This window comes from Saprolegnia parasitica (genome assembly GCF_000151545.1).
Source record: "Saprolegnia parasitica CBS 223.65 unplaced genomic scaffold supercont2.72, whole genome shotgun sequence".
NCBI lineage: Eukaryota > Oomycota > Saprolegniomycetes > Saprolegniales > Saprolegniaceae > Saprolegnia > Saprolegnia parasitica.
Window position 1 is genome coordinate 119,859 of NW_012156466.1, and position 12,663 is coordinate 132,521.

The following is a 12,663-nucleotide window of genomic DNA, read 5'->3' on the forward strand; positions in this document are numbered from 1 at the left end:
TGGTCCATACAAAAACAAAGTGCGTATGGATTGAATTGAAGTTGCGGAAATTAATTTCAAGCCGTTTTCGCGTACCATGCAACTTCAAGCAAGCTCATCGAGATAGGATGTTGCAAGGTATTCAAACCCAAGGGCGACCAGAAACCTCTCAGAACGCATTCGTAGATTCTCGCGCCCGAATTTTACGCCGGCCGAGTTTGTCCCACATCGGATCTTGGGACAAACCTTGCCTTGCCGCCAAAAACGCACGAGGACGAAGAGATTCGACTGCCGGCAAGTGTACCTCCTGCCTCCAAAAAGACACAAGATGGATGGAACAGTAGAGCTAAGGGTTGTTATCTCCTTGGTAGAGCCAAGGCACAATGTCATGCAGTAGAAGAACCATCGAAAGCGGTTGGGAGGTCCCAAAACTTGGTGGCGTGTGTGGATTCGGTCGGCATGAAGAGGGACGAGCAAGACCGCACTAAACCGCTACATATTTGCTTGAGACGCGAAAGATGACATGCCGTATTAGCGATTGTTTCCAGGAATTGGATACCTTCCATTGCATTTTCCGTGAATTGAATTCTTTTCACAAAATTTTGCACGAAACGAAGACGCTGCGAACTGGCGAGGACCGAAAATGATACTCGTACACAGCTTAATACCCAAGCAAGAGCTCCAAGCAACCACACAGCAACACGCAGAGATGCATGACGTCGGCGTTGTTGGGACATTGGGACAAACCCTCGCGGCGAAGATTCGGCTGCCGTCGTCGGACCCCGCACGTCAAGATTCAGTCCCTCTCACACCGCATAGATCGTAAAATGCGTTCTTAGAGGTGTCGTCTCACTGTCATCGAGATTCGACGCGACGTCGTGCCACGTCATATTGAATCTACGTCCGTTGCTGTCGTCGGTGGCAAGATACGCTCGCAGATGCAATCCAATACATTACACAAGGCAACAACCGTATTAACCCTTCGCAGCTCGACATTAGAGCGACTGGCCAGGTTGGAGCTTATGGTAGAGACCCAGCGCCCAGAACGGAAACACGTTCCGGAACGCCGTGTACGTGATGCCACAGCTGCGGTTGAAGACGCCGCAGATGCGCTCCTGGTCCCAGTCGCCGCTCGGGAGCTGCTTGGACATCAAAAACTATCCAGATATCAAGATCAGCCCTCGTCCTCGCCCGACATGTTGTGGCAACATACCCGAATGCCACGGCGCACCGCGTCCCACTCCTTCTCAAACCCGTCTTGCGGGCCGTTCGTGCGCTCAATGCCCTTCATGAGCGCTACATCAGCATCGTACTTTCAGCCCACTTGATCAATCGCATCCCGCGTCGCACCGAGAAGCGCCCATGCCGTCGACACGACTTGACTCTCTTCCGTCTCGAGGTACCGCTTGCTCACGCAGGCGAAGAAGCTCTCGGTCCAGCCACCGTCCGCACGCTGCTTGGAGCACACAAACTTGACAGCATCCCGAACATCCTCGTCGTCCTCGGTCGCGCCCGCGCCGCGCAGCCTAGAAGACCGCGATGCCAATCTGTCCAAAATACAAGAGACAACACGCACCCGACGACCGCAAACCACGTGCCGTAGAGGTAGCAGACGCCCCACTTGCCAAAGAAGCTGCCGTCGGCAAACTGCTGGTGGCGAATGAACGTCTCGGCCCGCTTGATGGCGCGACGAATCTTCTCGGGGCGGTAGCTCGGGTACTTGGCGTGAAACATGGCCAGCGCGCAGAGCGACGTGGACGAGCACTCAATGTACGAGTAGTCGATCATGATGCCGCCGAAGATGACGGCGGGATTGAGGTACTCGTACCACTCGAACCCGCGGCTTTTTTCATACGTGGGAAAGCCACCTAGAAAAGACGGTTGAGAGGATATGGTTTCCCATAACATCCGGACGCACCGTCGTCGTTTTGAAGCGCCAAGAGAAAGTCCACTGCTTCGCAGTAGCGCTCAAACGGCAATGTGGTCGCAAGAAGATCGTCGCCCGCGTGCGCATCGATGAGCAGCATCGCCTTCATGGCCTCGCCCGTGCAGTCCGTGACTGGGTACCCGTTGGCCGACGGTCCAAAGCCCCAGCCGCCCTTTTGCTCGCTGCGCCACCAGTGCGCGCGGTTCTCGACTTCGTGGCGGTTCTGCGCTTGCTCGAGGTAGTGGTACGCGCGGGCAACCATCTTCTTGTTGACGTCGCGGAGACCCATGCCGGCCTCAAAGTAGCCCTGGATCGCAAAGCTCGTGTCCCACGTGTGCGACCCAATGTAGCCTTGCATCTTGACACCGTCCTCCGCGACCCTACCCATACATATCAAGTAAATATCAAAAAATCAAGTAAATATCAAAAAATCAAGTAAATATAAAAAAAATCAAGAAATATCACGAGATAAAAAGCAAGAGATGCATAGCAAGAGAGGAGAGGATTGAAGGACGTACCAGAGGTAATCTTCAATGCGCTGCTGGTGCTTCTTGAACGCGTCCGAGGTCGGGTCATCGACCCACACCGCGAGCATGTTCATGACCTTGTTGACCGGCCCAATGTCGCAGTAATTGGTCTGTTCGTCTTCGGCGTGGATAAACTGGATCGCGAACTCGAGGCCACGGCGGCGGAACGGCGTGATCGCAGGCAAAAGCTCGTACCACGAGAGCAGGTAGTTGGCGGCCCGCATCAAGAGCGACGGCGGGTGGTACTCGTCCAGCGGACAGTACGCGCCCCGGGCCGCCGACCACGACACTTGGCTGTACGGCGTCATGTAGAGCTCTTCGCGGAGTTCCTTGAGCAGCGGCGTGAGCGGCGCTTGGTACCGGCGGCCATACAGGTACGAGATGGGCAAGTAGACCTAGTATATGCCATGAGCCCCATACGCCGTCAATAAGAAGGTACCATGCGGCAGTGCACCCACATGCGACCGGGGTGGAACGGGAACCACGATGGGAGGCACCACATCTCGGGCGGCACCGAGTCCATGCCGGCCCACTCGTAGACGTTGAGCACCGAGAGGTAAAACTTGCCCCAGGACGGGACCTGTGTCGCGCCGCCGTGGCGACGGATGAAGGCGCGGGCCTCCATGCACGCATCGTCGTTGGCCGGCACGCCTGCATGTGCATGAGCCTCATCACGATGGGATGATCGTCGTCGTACCGAGGAGACGCAGCGAAACGTAGTTCATGACAGTGCCAAACATGGTCGAGCCTTCTTCAATGTGCATGCCCCACCCGCCGTCGAGCTGCTGGTGGTTCTTGAGGTACACGACCAGGCCGTCCTTCATCGACTGGCCAAGGTCGTGGCCCGTGATGTAGCAGACGACAACGAGGCCAGGAAGGAGGAACATGGGGCCACCATAGTCACCTTGCCACGACCCATCCTCGCTCTAGAGACACAAGGATGAGCAAGCGGCGACAAGAGAATGAAGGGTATGCACCTGGAGAAGCTGGTAAAAGTCAATGGCCTTGAGCAGCGCTTCTTCTACATTGGAGGACGCGGGCGTCGTCGGCGCCGATGCCTTCTTGCCTTTGAGCATGAGCTGGCGAAAGAGCTTGTCGCCTGCGTTCGGGTTCTCGGCCGCCGAGAAGGGCGGGAGCTCAATCGTTTCGCCTAGCGTCGATGGCTTGAGCGTTGCATATTCAGATAGGAGGACTACCATGGGGACGCCACACTTGGCGGCCGCACACGTTGTCGCCAAGCACCTTGGTCTTGCCGTCGGGCCCGGTCTCGGAGCCAATGTAGCACTTCTACACACCGACGACAGAGATCAATGATCGCCTTGGCCCGCTGCGCGTACCAGGTCTGTCTTGAAGGCCACATGGCGCTCGCCAAACTTGGGTCGCTTCCGGTTCACTTGCTCCTACAACGCCATGCAGATGAGCGACGATGCATGGCGAGAGATGATGGGCGCACGAGGCTCAGGATCGGGTCGGTCGATGGCAGCAGCTTGTAGGCGAAGAGGGCCAGCATGAGGATGGGGAAGATCCCGCTGTCGAAGAAGAGCTCGAGCACTTGCATGACCTCGGGCGGGACGCCCGGCGGTGCTTCACGTGCCATGGCCGGGTCGGGGCTTGGTGGCAAAACGTCAACTGTGACGACCGTGGCACTGCGCCCACGGTGTATTTTTTGCACCCAACCGCGTCCACATACAAAGATCGATACGGTTCATAAATGATGCATTGTATTTTCTTAACGGTTGACGTGGCGGTTAGCACAGACGCCACGATTACGACCGGGAGGAGGATGGCGATATACACCGGTTGACGTGGCAGGCGGGTCCATGGCATCGAGCTCATGGCCGGCGGCGCGCTTGTGTAGAGGAGGGCGCAAGCCATGCTTGCAAGACCACGAAGACAACGGGAGCGTTCGACCTCTGCCGAGACGCGGTCAAGCATGGCCAGCGGCCGCTGGACGCACGCCATTGCTACACTGTAGGTAGCTGTCGGTCTGGCTGTCGGTGGTACTAAGCTTTGGCGAACTGTAGCAGCGGCGACGGCTGCATAAACGGTGGTGGGCGTGGCGTGCGAGCTGGCCGTTGCGGTCATGGCCGCGCGTGTCTTCCACGTCCGCGAGCAAGGATGCATCCAATGTATCCGGTAGAGTGGCCTCGCGACGGCATCATTCTCATGCTAATGCAAGCATGGTCGAGGCCTCGTACGTCGCCGACGGCCAGAGGCGCGGCCCATCGCATGGAGCTCGTTGCAGGGCAGGCTGCATGGATATGCTGCTGCTTGCGACAGGTCGTGGTTGCGTGCGGCGCTGCAGCGGCGTGGGCTGCAGGCGGGTGCTGCCCATGGATGGATGGATGGCGCCTGGCATGGTGGCTGGCCAGTGTTGTCGGCATGAACCATTGCCTCGACGCGCCCTGCGATGGGCGGCTGGCCTGTCGCCGTGCCCCGGGCGCGACCCGGCTTTTTTTGAAATTTCAGACCAAGGTGGAATTTCGGTTGCAGCAACGGTTGGGATGCGCTCGTCGTACGATACGATCCAGCGCAAGCGGCGCCGGACGTTCCAGGCGTCGCCGAGCGCGACCCGCGTCCTCCTCGACCTGGGGCTCATGAGCCTCATCGCCGACTACCAGGATGGCATCTACCTCTGCTTGCGGCCGTACTTTCTCGGGCACAAGATGCTGCCGGCCAGCATCGACGCCTACCGCGGCGACAACGTCACGGCGCTGCTGTACATGAGCAACAAGCGCGCACGCATTTGGTTCAGCGTGCTCAGCGAGCATGACCTGGAGCTCGTCAAGCGGCTTTTGCGCTGCAAGGAACTCGCGGCCCCGCTCCGGCTCTCGGAGCCGCCGCACGGAACCCTCTCGTCACGCGGGCTGCTCGACATTGCGTCCGAGGTCGGCGACGTCCGCACCATGACGTATCTCCACGACCAAGGCATGGGCTGCACGTCGTTTGCGATGGACCGCGCCGCGGCCAACGGCCATATTGACGCCGTCGCCTTCTTGCACACGACACAGAAGGCCTCGCCGTCCGACGACGTCCTCTACAGCATTGTCAACGCGCTCTCGCGCTGCACGTGCAGCCGCGAGCACAACGCCGGGCAGTTTGCGTGCATGCGGTACCTCGTCGAGCAGCGCGTTATCACCCCTGCGTCAGCGATCCGCCATGGCGACGACGTCATGCTTGCGCTCATTCTGCTTGGGCGCCTCGACATGATGCGGCTCTTCCACGAACATGGCTTTCATCAGCTCTTTCGCGCCGGCGCGCTGGACGCCGCCGCCAGCCGCGGCGACCTCGCCATGGTCACGTTCCTCCACGAGCATCGACCCGAGCGCGCCTCCACGGCGGCGATGGACCACGCGGCGACGCACGGCCATTTGGACGTCGTTCGCTTTCTGCACACCCACCGCGACGAAGGCTGCACGCCCCGCGCAATCACGGCCGCGACCACCGCCGGCCACCGCGACGTCGTCGAGTATCTCTACGCGAATCGCCCGGAGCGCTGGCTCCATCCCGAGACGATCGACGAGCTCGCCGAGCATGGCGACTTCTCGATGCTCGAGTTTGTGCTGGCGAGCGACGAGGCGACTACTGCGATTGTGACCAAGCAAGCACTCAGCGCCGCGATCCTTCGTGGCCACGTGGCCATGGTCACGCTTCTGCATGCCGCGCGACCCACATTGGCCGCCCGGCGCATGGCGGTCGTCGACGCAGTTGACGAAGGGTTCTTGGAGGTCGTCGAGTACGTCCTGGTGCACCTTCCTGGCAGCCGCACGAGCCAGCTCTTGTCGAGGCTTGTCTGCGCTGGCCACACGCACTTGGTTCAACGGTTTGTCGCGCTGCAAAGGGACGTGGTGACGACGGCGACGCTCTGGGATGCCCTGGCGTCCGACTCGTGGCCCACGATGACCTTTCTCTTTTCGACGTTTCTGCATCTCTCGACGCCGCACCTTGTGAACCGCATCGTCCAGCGCAACTACAAGGCGCTGCTGGATCTCCATCTCAAGAACGCACCCGATCTCATCACGCCGTCGGCGCTGCAGATTGCGGCCAAGTATGGCTTCTTGCGGCTCGTGCAGTGCATTCCCTATGGCTCGCACCGCGCAATGGACTTGGCGGCCGAGCACGGCCATCTCCGCGTCGTCAAGTACTTGCATGCACATCGAGACGACGGCTGCTCGACGTACGCGATGGACAAGGCAGCCGAGCACGGGCATCTCTCGACGGTCCAGTTCCTCCACGCCCACCGGAACGAGGGCTGTACGTCGCATGCGCTTTCGTCGGCGGTCCGCAACAACCACATCAAGATCGCATCGTTCCTTCTCAAGCACCGCTCGGAAGGCTGTGTGCTGCACGCGATGACGGCGGCGTGTCAGCGCCAGCTCTACCCATTGGCCAACATGATGCGGCACTATCCCATTGGTCCGTGCTGCTGCGTCGTCTCGAGTCCGTACCCTCAAGGGATGACGATGCGGGAAGAGCGCGAGTGGTTTACGGGCATGACGGAGCAGGCGCCCTGGTACCCGTCCGACGACGACGACGGTGACGACAGTGACGACGGCGGCGACGGCGACGGCAATGCGTTCGACTCGGACAGCGACGATGACGACGACGACGACGACGGCTACCCGTACGACCCGTTCCACCGCATGCTCGGCTGGTTTATGTAGCTCTCTTTGGCGTCAATAAATCAAGTGGATCGATCCATGGGGACGGAAGGCGCGTGGATGAATACACTGGATACGATTGGATACGTGGTGCAAGCGTTGGATTTCACGCTGCATACGAGCCGGCAGCATACCGAGTGGTTGCTTCGTTGCCTGCGCATCGTCAAGCGATCGACGGGCAGGCCACGGAGATTGGCCTGACGCCTCGCAAGTGCCTTCAAGTCGCTTGATCGTGTCGGCCACCAGATAACAACGCAGCGCGAGGATAGCTCGGAGGTGTCCTATTCCGGTGCCGTAGACCCTATCCCTCGCACCTGTCCGCAGCACCTGGCGGCACCCACCTGTCGACGAGTCGAGCCAGCGTGCAGACGTGAAGGGTCGCTCATGCATTCTTCTGCGACCATCGATCTACATGTGTCGTATGCCGCCGCGTTTCTTCTGTCCGCATTCTTGTTCGTCGCGTAGTCTTGGGTCGAATGCAGCATCAAGCACGCGAGCGCAGCTGTGAAGATCAAAATGGATGGTTCCGATGCCATCATCACTGGAAAAGAGAAGAAAGGGACAGCACCCACGGAGCTCGAGCCCCGCACCGGCACCTCATCCTGTGTGCAACAGGAATCGAAACAAAAAGCAGTCGACGAAGCGCCATCTGCATCGTGAACCCGATTCCATGCGCCACCCACATGGCCCCCTCGATATTCCTCAATAGTTCGTCTTCGAGGAATTGAGGAATATCGATGGCATACCCTCCTCTCTACCTCGACACTCTAAACAGGTTGGCATCTATTATACTACTACAAGTAGAGTACGTTGTAATATGCTTTGTCTAACGCGGTCAGCAGCCTCCTCTTGCACCTCGTCCGACTGCATGGCCACCTGTTTTTCTCGACAAAAACAGAAATTTATAAAAGGCCGGTATTACGGCGACTGAAAGAGTGTGACCTTGCGGCCAAAGAGCGGCTGCACCGGGCGCGCGCTGTCTTCATGGATCTTTTCCTTGTACATTTGCAGCTGCGCCTTGGACATCTTTTGCACGGCCGTGACCACCGTCCACTCGACGCCCTCCGTGTACGGAGGCGTCGTGAGGGACCCCGAGTAGCGGTACACACTCGAGGCCGACGTGAGCTTGAGCGGCGCCGCGTTCACGTTGGCCACCGAGACGTTCGAGTGCACGTCGCCGAGGTGCTTGATCGAGGGCCAGAAGCCCTTGAGGAAAGCATTGTCCTCCGGGCCCTCCTCGAAGAGGATGCCAATGACCGCGAGCGATTTGTCGTCGGCCTGGTGCACAATGTGCATCTCGAACGGGTACTGGTAGCCGCGCACCGTGTGCTCGCTGGGCGCATGAAAGTGGAATTGCGCCGTCTTGTACGTCTTGGCGTTGAGCGCGAAGGACGCGTCCTTGCCGCCGTCCCACTTGACCTTGATGGTGTCGCCTTCGTGGATCATGACACCGTTCGCGGCGTTGGGAAAGGCCATCGTCACGTTCTGCTTGTTGAGCGTCGGGTCGAGCTTGGGAAAGTCGATCGGCGATTGCGACTTGAGCTCCGGGTCGGGGCAGACGGCCGCGACCGCCGCCGCAAGCGCAAGGAGCGTCGTGGAAAAGAGGCGCATGCTCGGTGGTGGTGCTCGAGAAGGGAAATTGAAAAATGAAAATGGCAATTGAGGCAATTGGACCAACAAATGGGAAAAGCGTGGCGTGTTGCTCACACGTCGCCGCGCTGGATGCCAAGCACCCACGTTGGCGATGTGCAACCAGCTGTTTATCCATGTGGCTGCCAGGTCTTGTCTGACGCTCGATGCATCGATGCAGCCGAGACCCATCAAAGCATGCCTCGAGCAGGGAGCTCTCGAAAATCTGTCAAAAGAGAGCAAGCGGGCGACTTGCCACCGACCCCGAGTGCCTGAACGCTGTCGGTGGCGCCGAGCAATTAACTTTTTCGGTAGTATGCGTCGAGCCCATGTGGCGAGCGTGGCGATAAGCAACAGGGTACTACCATCTTGTAGCCAACGATAACGGAGCGCTGATGTCCCGTAGACACGGCAGAGGCGCGGCCACGCTGCCGCGACGCGCTTTAAAAGTACACAAGGGTGGCGCTGCACCCATCATATCGGTATACAGCTCTATACAGCTTTTTGTATCCTCGGTGGTGACAGGCGCTTGTTTGCGCCGGCAAGATGAGGCGCCGACCAAGAAATCGAAGAGCGACCGAGATGGCTCGTGCTGACGTGGTTGAACCGACGAGGCAACGACGGCATGGCGCCAGTTTTCATTTCTGCCAACAGGAACATACGGGAGAGAGAGCGATGGGCAGACCAAATATGTTCTCGATTTTGGCGCCGATCTGGCCTCGGATCGGGATCGGGCAAGCGATGGCACGCGCCCCAGCAGGTGGTTTCAGCGCCTTTACGTTCCCAGAAAGCTCGATGGTAGCATAGTCGGGGCAGAAGCGCTGACGATTTGGCTGACAGCGCTGGCGATTTGGTTGTCGTTCATCATGGAACGGCATTCCGATTGGGCACAGCGCGCTGAAAGGACGACACGTATGTTTGAGCTCAGTCCCTCGCGTCTGGTGTGCGACTCGCCACGGTGTTCGCTCGGCCGCTTCACGACCAGCGGTTCTTGCTGCTCTATACATTGACGTAAGGGTGGCTTGCCACGACAGGAAGCTCGGAAATTTTTTATTCGCATTTTGTAAAAACACCAGCAGAAGTGGCAGAAGTGGGTGTCCTTACTTGTCTGCCGTGTAGTACAGGACAGTAATAGGCACAAAGAAGGGCGAGCTATCTTCGTCATCACGGCGCCATGGACGGCGCGCCTAGTAGGGCGATTAGGGGAACGGTGGGCTTCAATCCACTAAGATTCGCCTTCTTACAAAACACCAAACAACGAATAGAACGCGAATCCCGTACACCTGGGTACCGTTCGTTCATTGGGTGACCTAGCGTTGCTGATTTGAGTCTAATTAGGTGACCAACGTCACCGCATGGGAAAACGTACGGATGACACCAAGGCAAACCGTTGGGGGGACAAGCTTCGTTAGTATGCACACGGCGCGTTCCTGCATAGAGTCTCGAGAATCAAAATACCGATATTGATAGCATTGGATTCTGTAGCGGTGTGTGTTGAAAAGTGTGCATGGCTCGAAGTAGATACACTCATTCAAACCTAGTCGCTCGACTGTAATAGTGTCTGTCGTATCGCTCTACTGCTCCGTTGTCGACCGAATTGGGCGAAAAGGACGAGCTTCCATTCAGAAATTGTTATAATGGTTTGATATACTCGGCACTCGAACAGTTCTTGCTTCGAGTGCGACGTTCACGGGATGCGAGCGCATTTTTCTGACTTTGGGCTCGCTCGTGCTCTTTGCCCTCCGTGGATAGATCGCGTGGCGTAAAGAAGGACACACCACAAGGTGCTTCTTACCTTCCAAATCCAGTTCCAAAGCCAGGAAGCATCCTCTTCTAGGGAGCCCACGTAGGGATCTCGGTGCAATCCATGATAGGAAGTGGCAAGTGATGAGGAGCGGTTGAAAGGCTCTCGCAACAACTTGGCGCAAGAGCGCAAACTCAGCGCTAGGGTTGTTACGATGCTGCTGTAGTTAGTGGCCTCCTGAAAAGATACTAGCACGTCGTCACGGCGAGAAGCAACCTTGTTCAGTGTGTCCATTGGTGTGCCCACTATCTAGGACATACTGCTGCAGTCTATGTATGTCCTTGATACGTTCGGGCTGCCCCTTACTTTGCACAAGACGTCATATCTCTCTTTTGGCTAGTCCTGTCGTAAAACAGAATCTTCCCTATATCTCAAACTCCCAGCATAAGAACTAGTACTGATGTACTGCTTGCCAACATCAGCTGCAATCAACGCGCGTCGATCCAAATCGGAATGTGCGTCGAGTCCGTGTGGGTTCAAAACTCGGTGTGTCATGCTTTTATCTCTATAGTACGCCACCACAAAGTTGTCCTCTACAAGGACGACAAAAAGGAAAAGAGTGAATTTGACAGAGCCTTGACGAGGTCTCATAGGGACTGAAAGAGCGTGATCTTGCGGCCAAAGAGCGGCTGGACCAGGCGCGCGCTGTCTTCGCGGATCCCGTTCTTGTACATACATTGAATTCAACTGCTATTGCGTCATCGTTTATGTTATCGGTCGCGCCATACCGCTCGCATGTGCAATTGGTATCGACGATCGGCTGCTATTCGAACAGTAGGTCGAACAGAGAATAGACTCGTTGAGCCAGCTACATTGGACTCAGCCGTTCGATTTGAACTCGTCACACGTTGCCAACTACGACATGCGATGGCCCTTGGATAAATCTAGGGCACCCGGTCATACAGGGGGTCTATCGCCACCCACCGATGGACCCACGAGGTCGGCCGCCCCCGCCTGTCTCGAGTTTGACGTCTCGCACGTCCAGAACGATCGCGTCTTCCGCTCTTGCCTACCACTGCCAAGAGGGTAGCTACCCGTCAACGTCGTCGCTCAGCTACACCTGCACCACAATCAAGAGGCAGAGCCAACCGGTTTTTCGACATTTTGAACAACTCGAGTGGCCTCGCAAGGGCATCGCGGTTCACGCCCTAGGGATTTTTGTGGCGCACCCAAGATGGAGCTTGTTGTTGTAGACAAAGTAAGTAGTGTCAACCTTGGGGCGACGACCACTTTGCATTGAGCTTCGCGGATCGCGCGTCAGTCCACGCTAGCCTGGGCCACGCTGCTTCACCGAGTTTACCCAGCGAAGAAAGTCTGCCATTCGTATCTAACTCCATGCAAATGGAGGACCCGCTTGCACAAAAACAGAAGCACCAGTGCTTCGGGATTATTTTTAATCAAAATAATCACCAACATCTGGGATTCAGCGGCGTTGCTTGGGGCTCCGCACTGCTTAGCCGTGTAGACGACGTGACGTGGCAGCAGCAGGCAGCAATGTACGCCATCGACGACATATTTCCCGTTCTTTACCACGCAGCACGATCGCTTCTTTCGAAGCAAGGGCCACTTGCCGAATACAACGATGCATATTGGGGTGCTACATGCACGAGATGGATGCCGCTTGATAAAGTCGCAGGCGTTCATCGACGCCACGACGGACGCGGCTTCAGCCCCGAGCTCTGCCGACGTCCGTCGTGCGGGCGCCGGGAGCGTTCGCCCGTGCGCCGTTAAGCACTGTACCTAGATGCACACACCAGTGCGGCGATGTATGCGCGTAGCTTCGTCGTCAGCCCTTCCTTTGTCCGTGCGAGAGCTTAGGTGCTCGAACCCGGACCGTTTCTGGTGGTGTACCAGAGTCTTTACCGCTCGACTGAAAGGGTCCATAAGCACAACACTGCTTCTTGAATGGATCGTGGAGCGGGAAACAAAAGCCAAAATATGGATAAGTGCATGGGTTCATGCATGTGGCGCGTCCTACCTCTCTTTGGGATCCCGCGGGATGATGGGGCCGACGTCCACACACAGTCGGCGAGCGAGTACGACACATTGCCCGCACGATATTGTCTTTTTTATCCACCATTTCCCACGCTTTCTTATAAGTGTATGCAAAACCACAGGGTTGTGTACAACGGCGTC

General features: G+C 57.6%; 3 protein-coding genes across 3 annotated transcripts; 1 reads left to right on the plus strand and 2 right to left on the minus strand.

The window, feature by feature from the left end:
- Window positions 1-893: 893 nt before the first annotated feature.
- On the minus strand, window positions 894-4,058 carry SPRG_11783 (hypothetical protein). Its single transcript, XM_012350985.1, has 12 exons — window positions 3,887-4,058; window positions 3,771-3,833; window positions 3,630-3,720; window positions 3,411-3,583; window positions 3,131-3,359; window positions 2,873-3,084; window positions 2,425-2,828; window positions 1,898-2,286; window positions 1,556-1,847; window positions 1,330-1,505; window positions 1,193-1,275; window positions 894-1,136 (listed from the first exon to the last, which is right to left on the minus strand). The coding sequence occupies exons 1-12, from the start codon at window positions 4,028-4,030 to the stop codon at window positions 975-977; spliced, it is 2,418 nt and encodes an 805-aa protein (XP_012206375.1). The 5' UTR covers window positions 4,031-4,058; the 3' UTR covers window positions 894-974.
- An 850-nt stretch (window positions 4,059-4,908) lies between these two features.
- Window positions 4,909-7,172, plus strand: SPRG_11784 (hypothetical protein). Its single transcript, XM_012350986.1, has one exon. The coding sequence runs from the start codon at window positions 4,938-4,940 to the stop codon at window positions 7,095-7,097; it is 2,160 nt and encodes a 719-aa protein (XP_012206376.1). The 5' UTR covers window positions 4,909-4,937; the 3' UTR covers window positions 7,098-7,172.
- Window positions 7,173-7,977: 805 nt separating this feature from the next.
- On the minus strand, window positions 7,978-8,705 carry SPRG_11785 (hypothetical protein; the record flags this gene model as incomplete). The annotated part of the gene is made up of 1 exon (XM_012350987.1): window positions 7,978-8,705. The coding sequence occupies one exon, from the start codon at window positions 8,703-8,705 to the stop codon at window positions 8,013-8,015; it is 693 nt and encodes a 230-aa protein (XP_012206377.1). The 3' UTR covers window positions 7,978-8,012.
- Window positions 8,706-12,663: the final 3,958 nt, after the last annotated feature.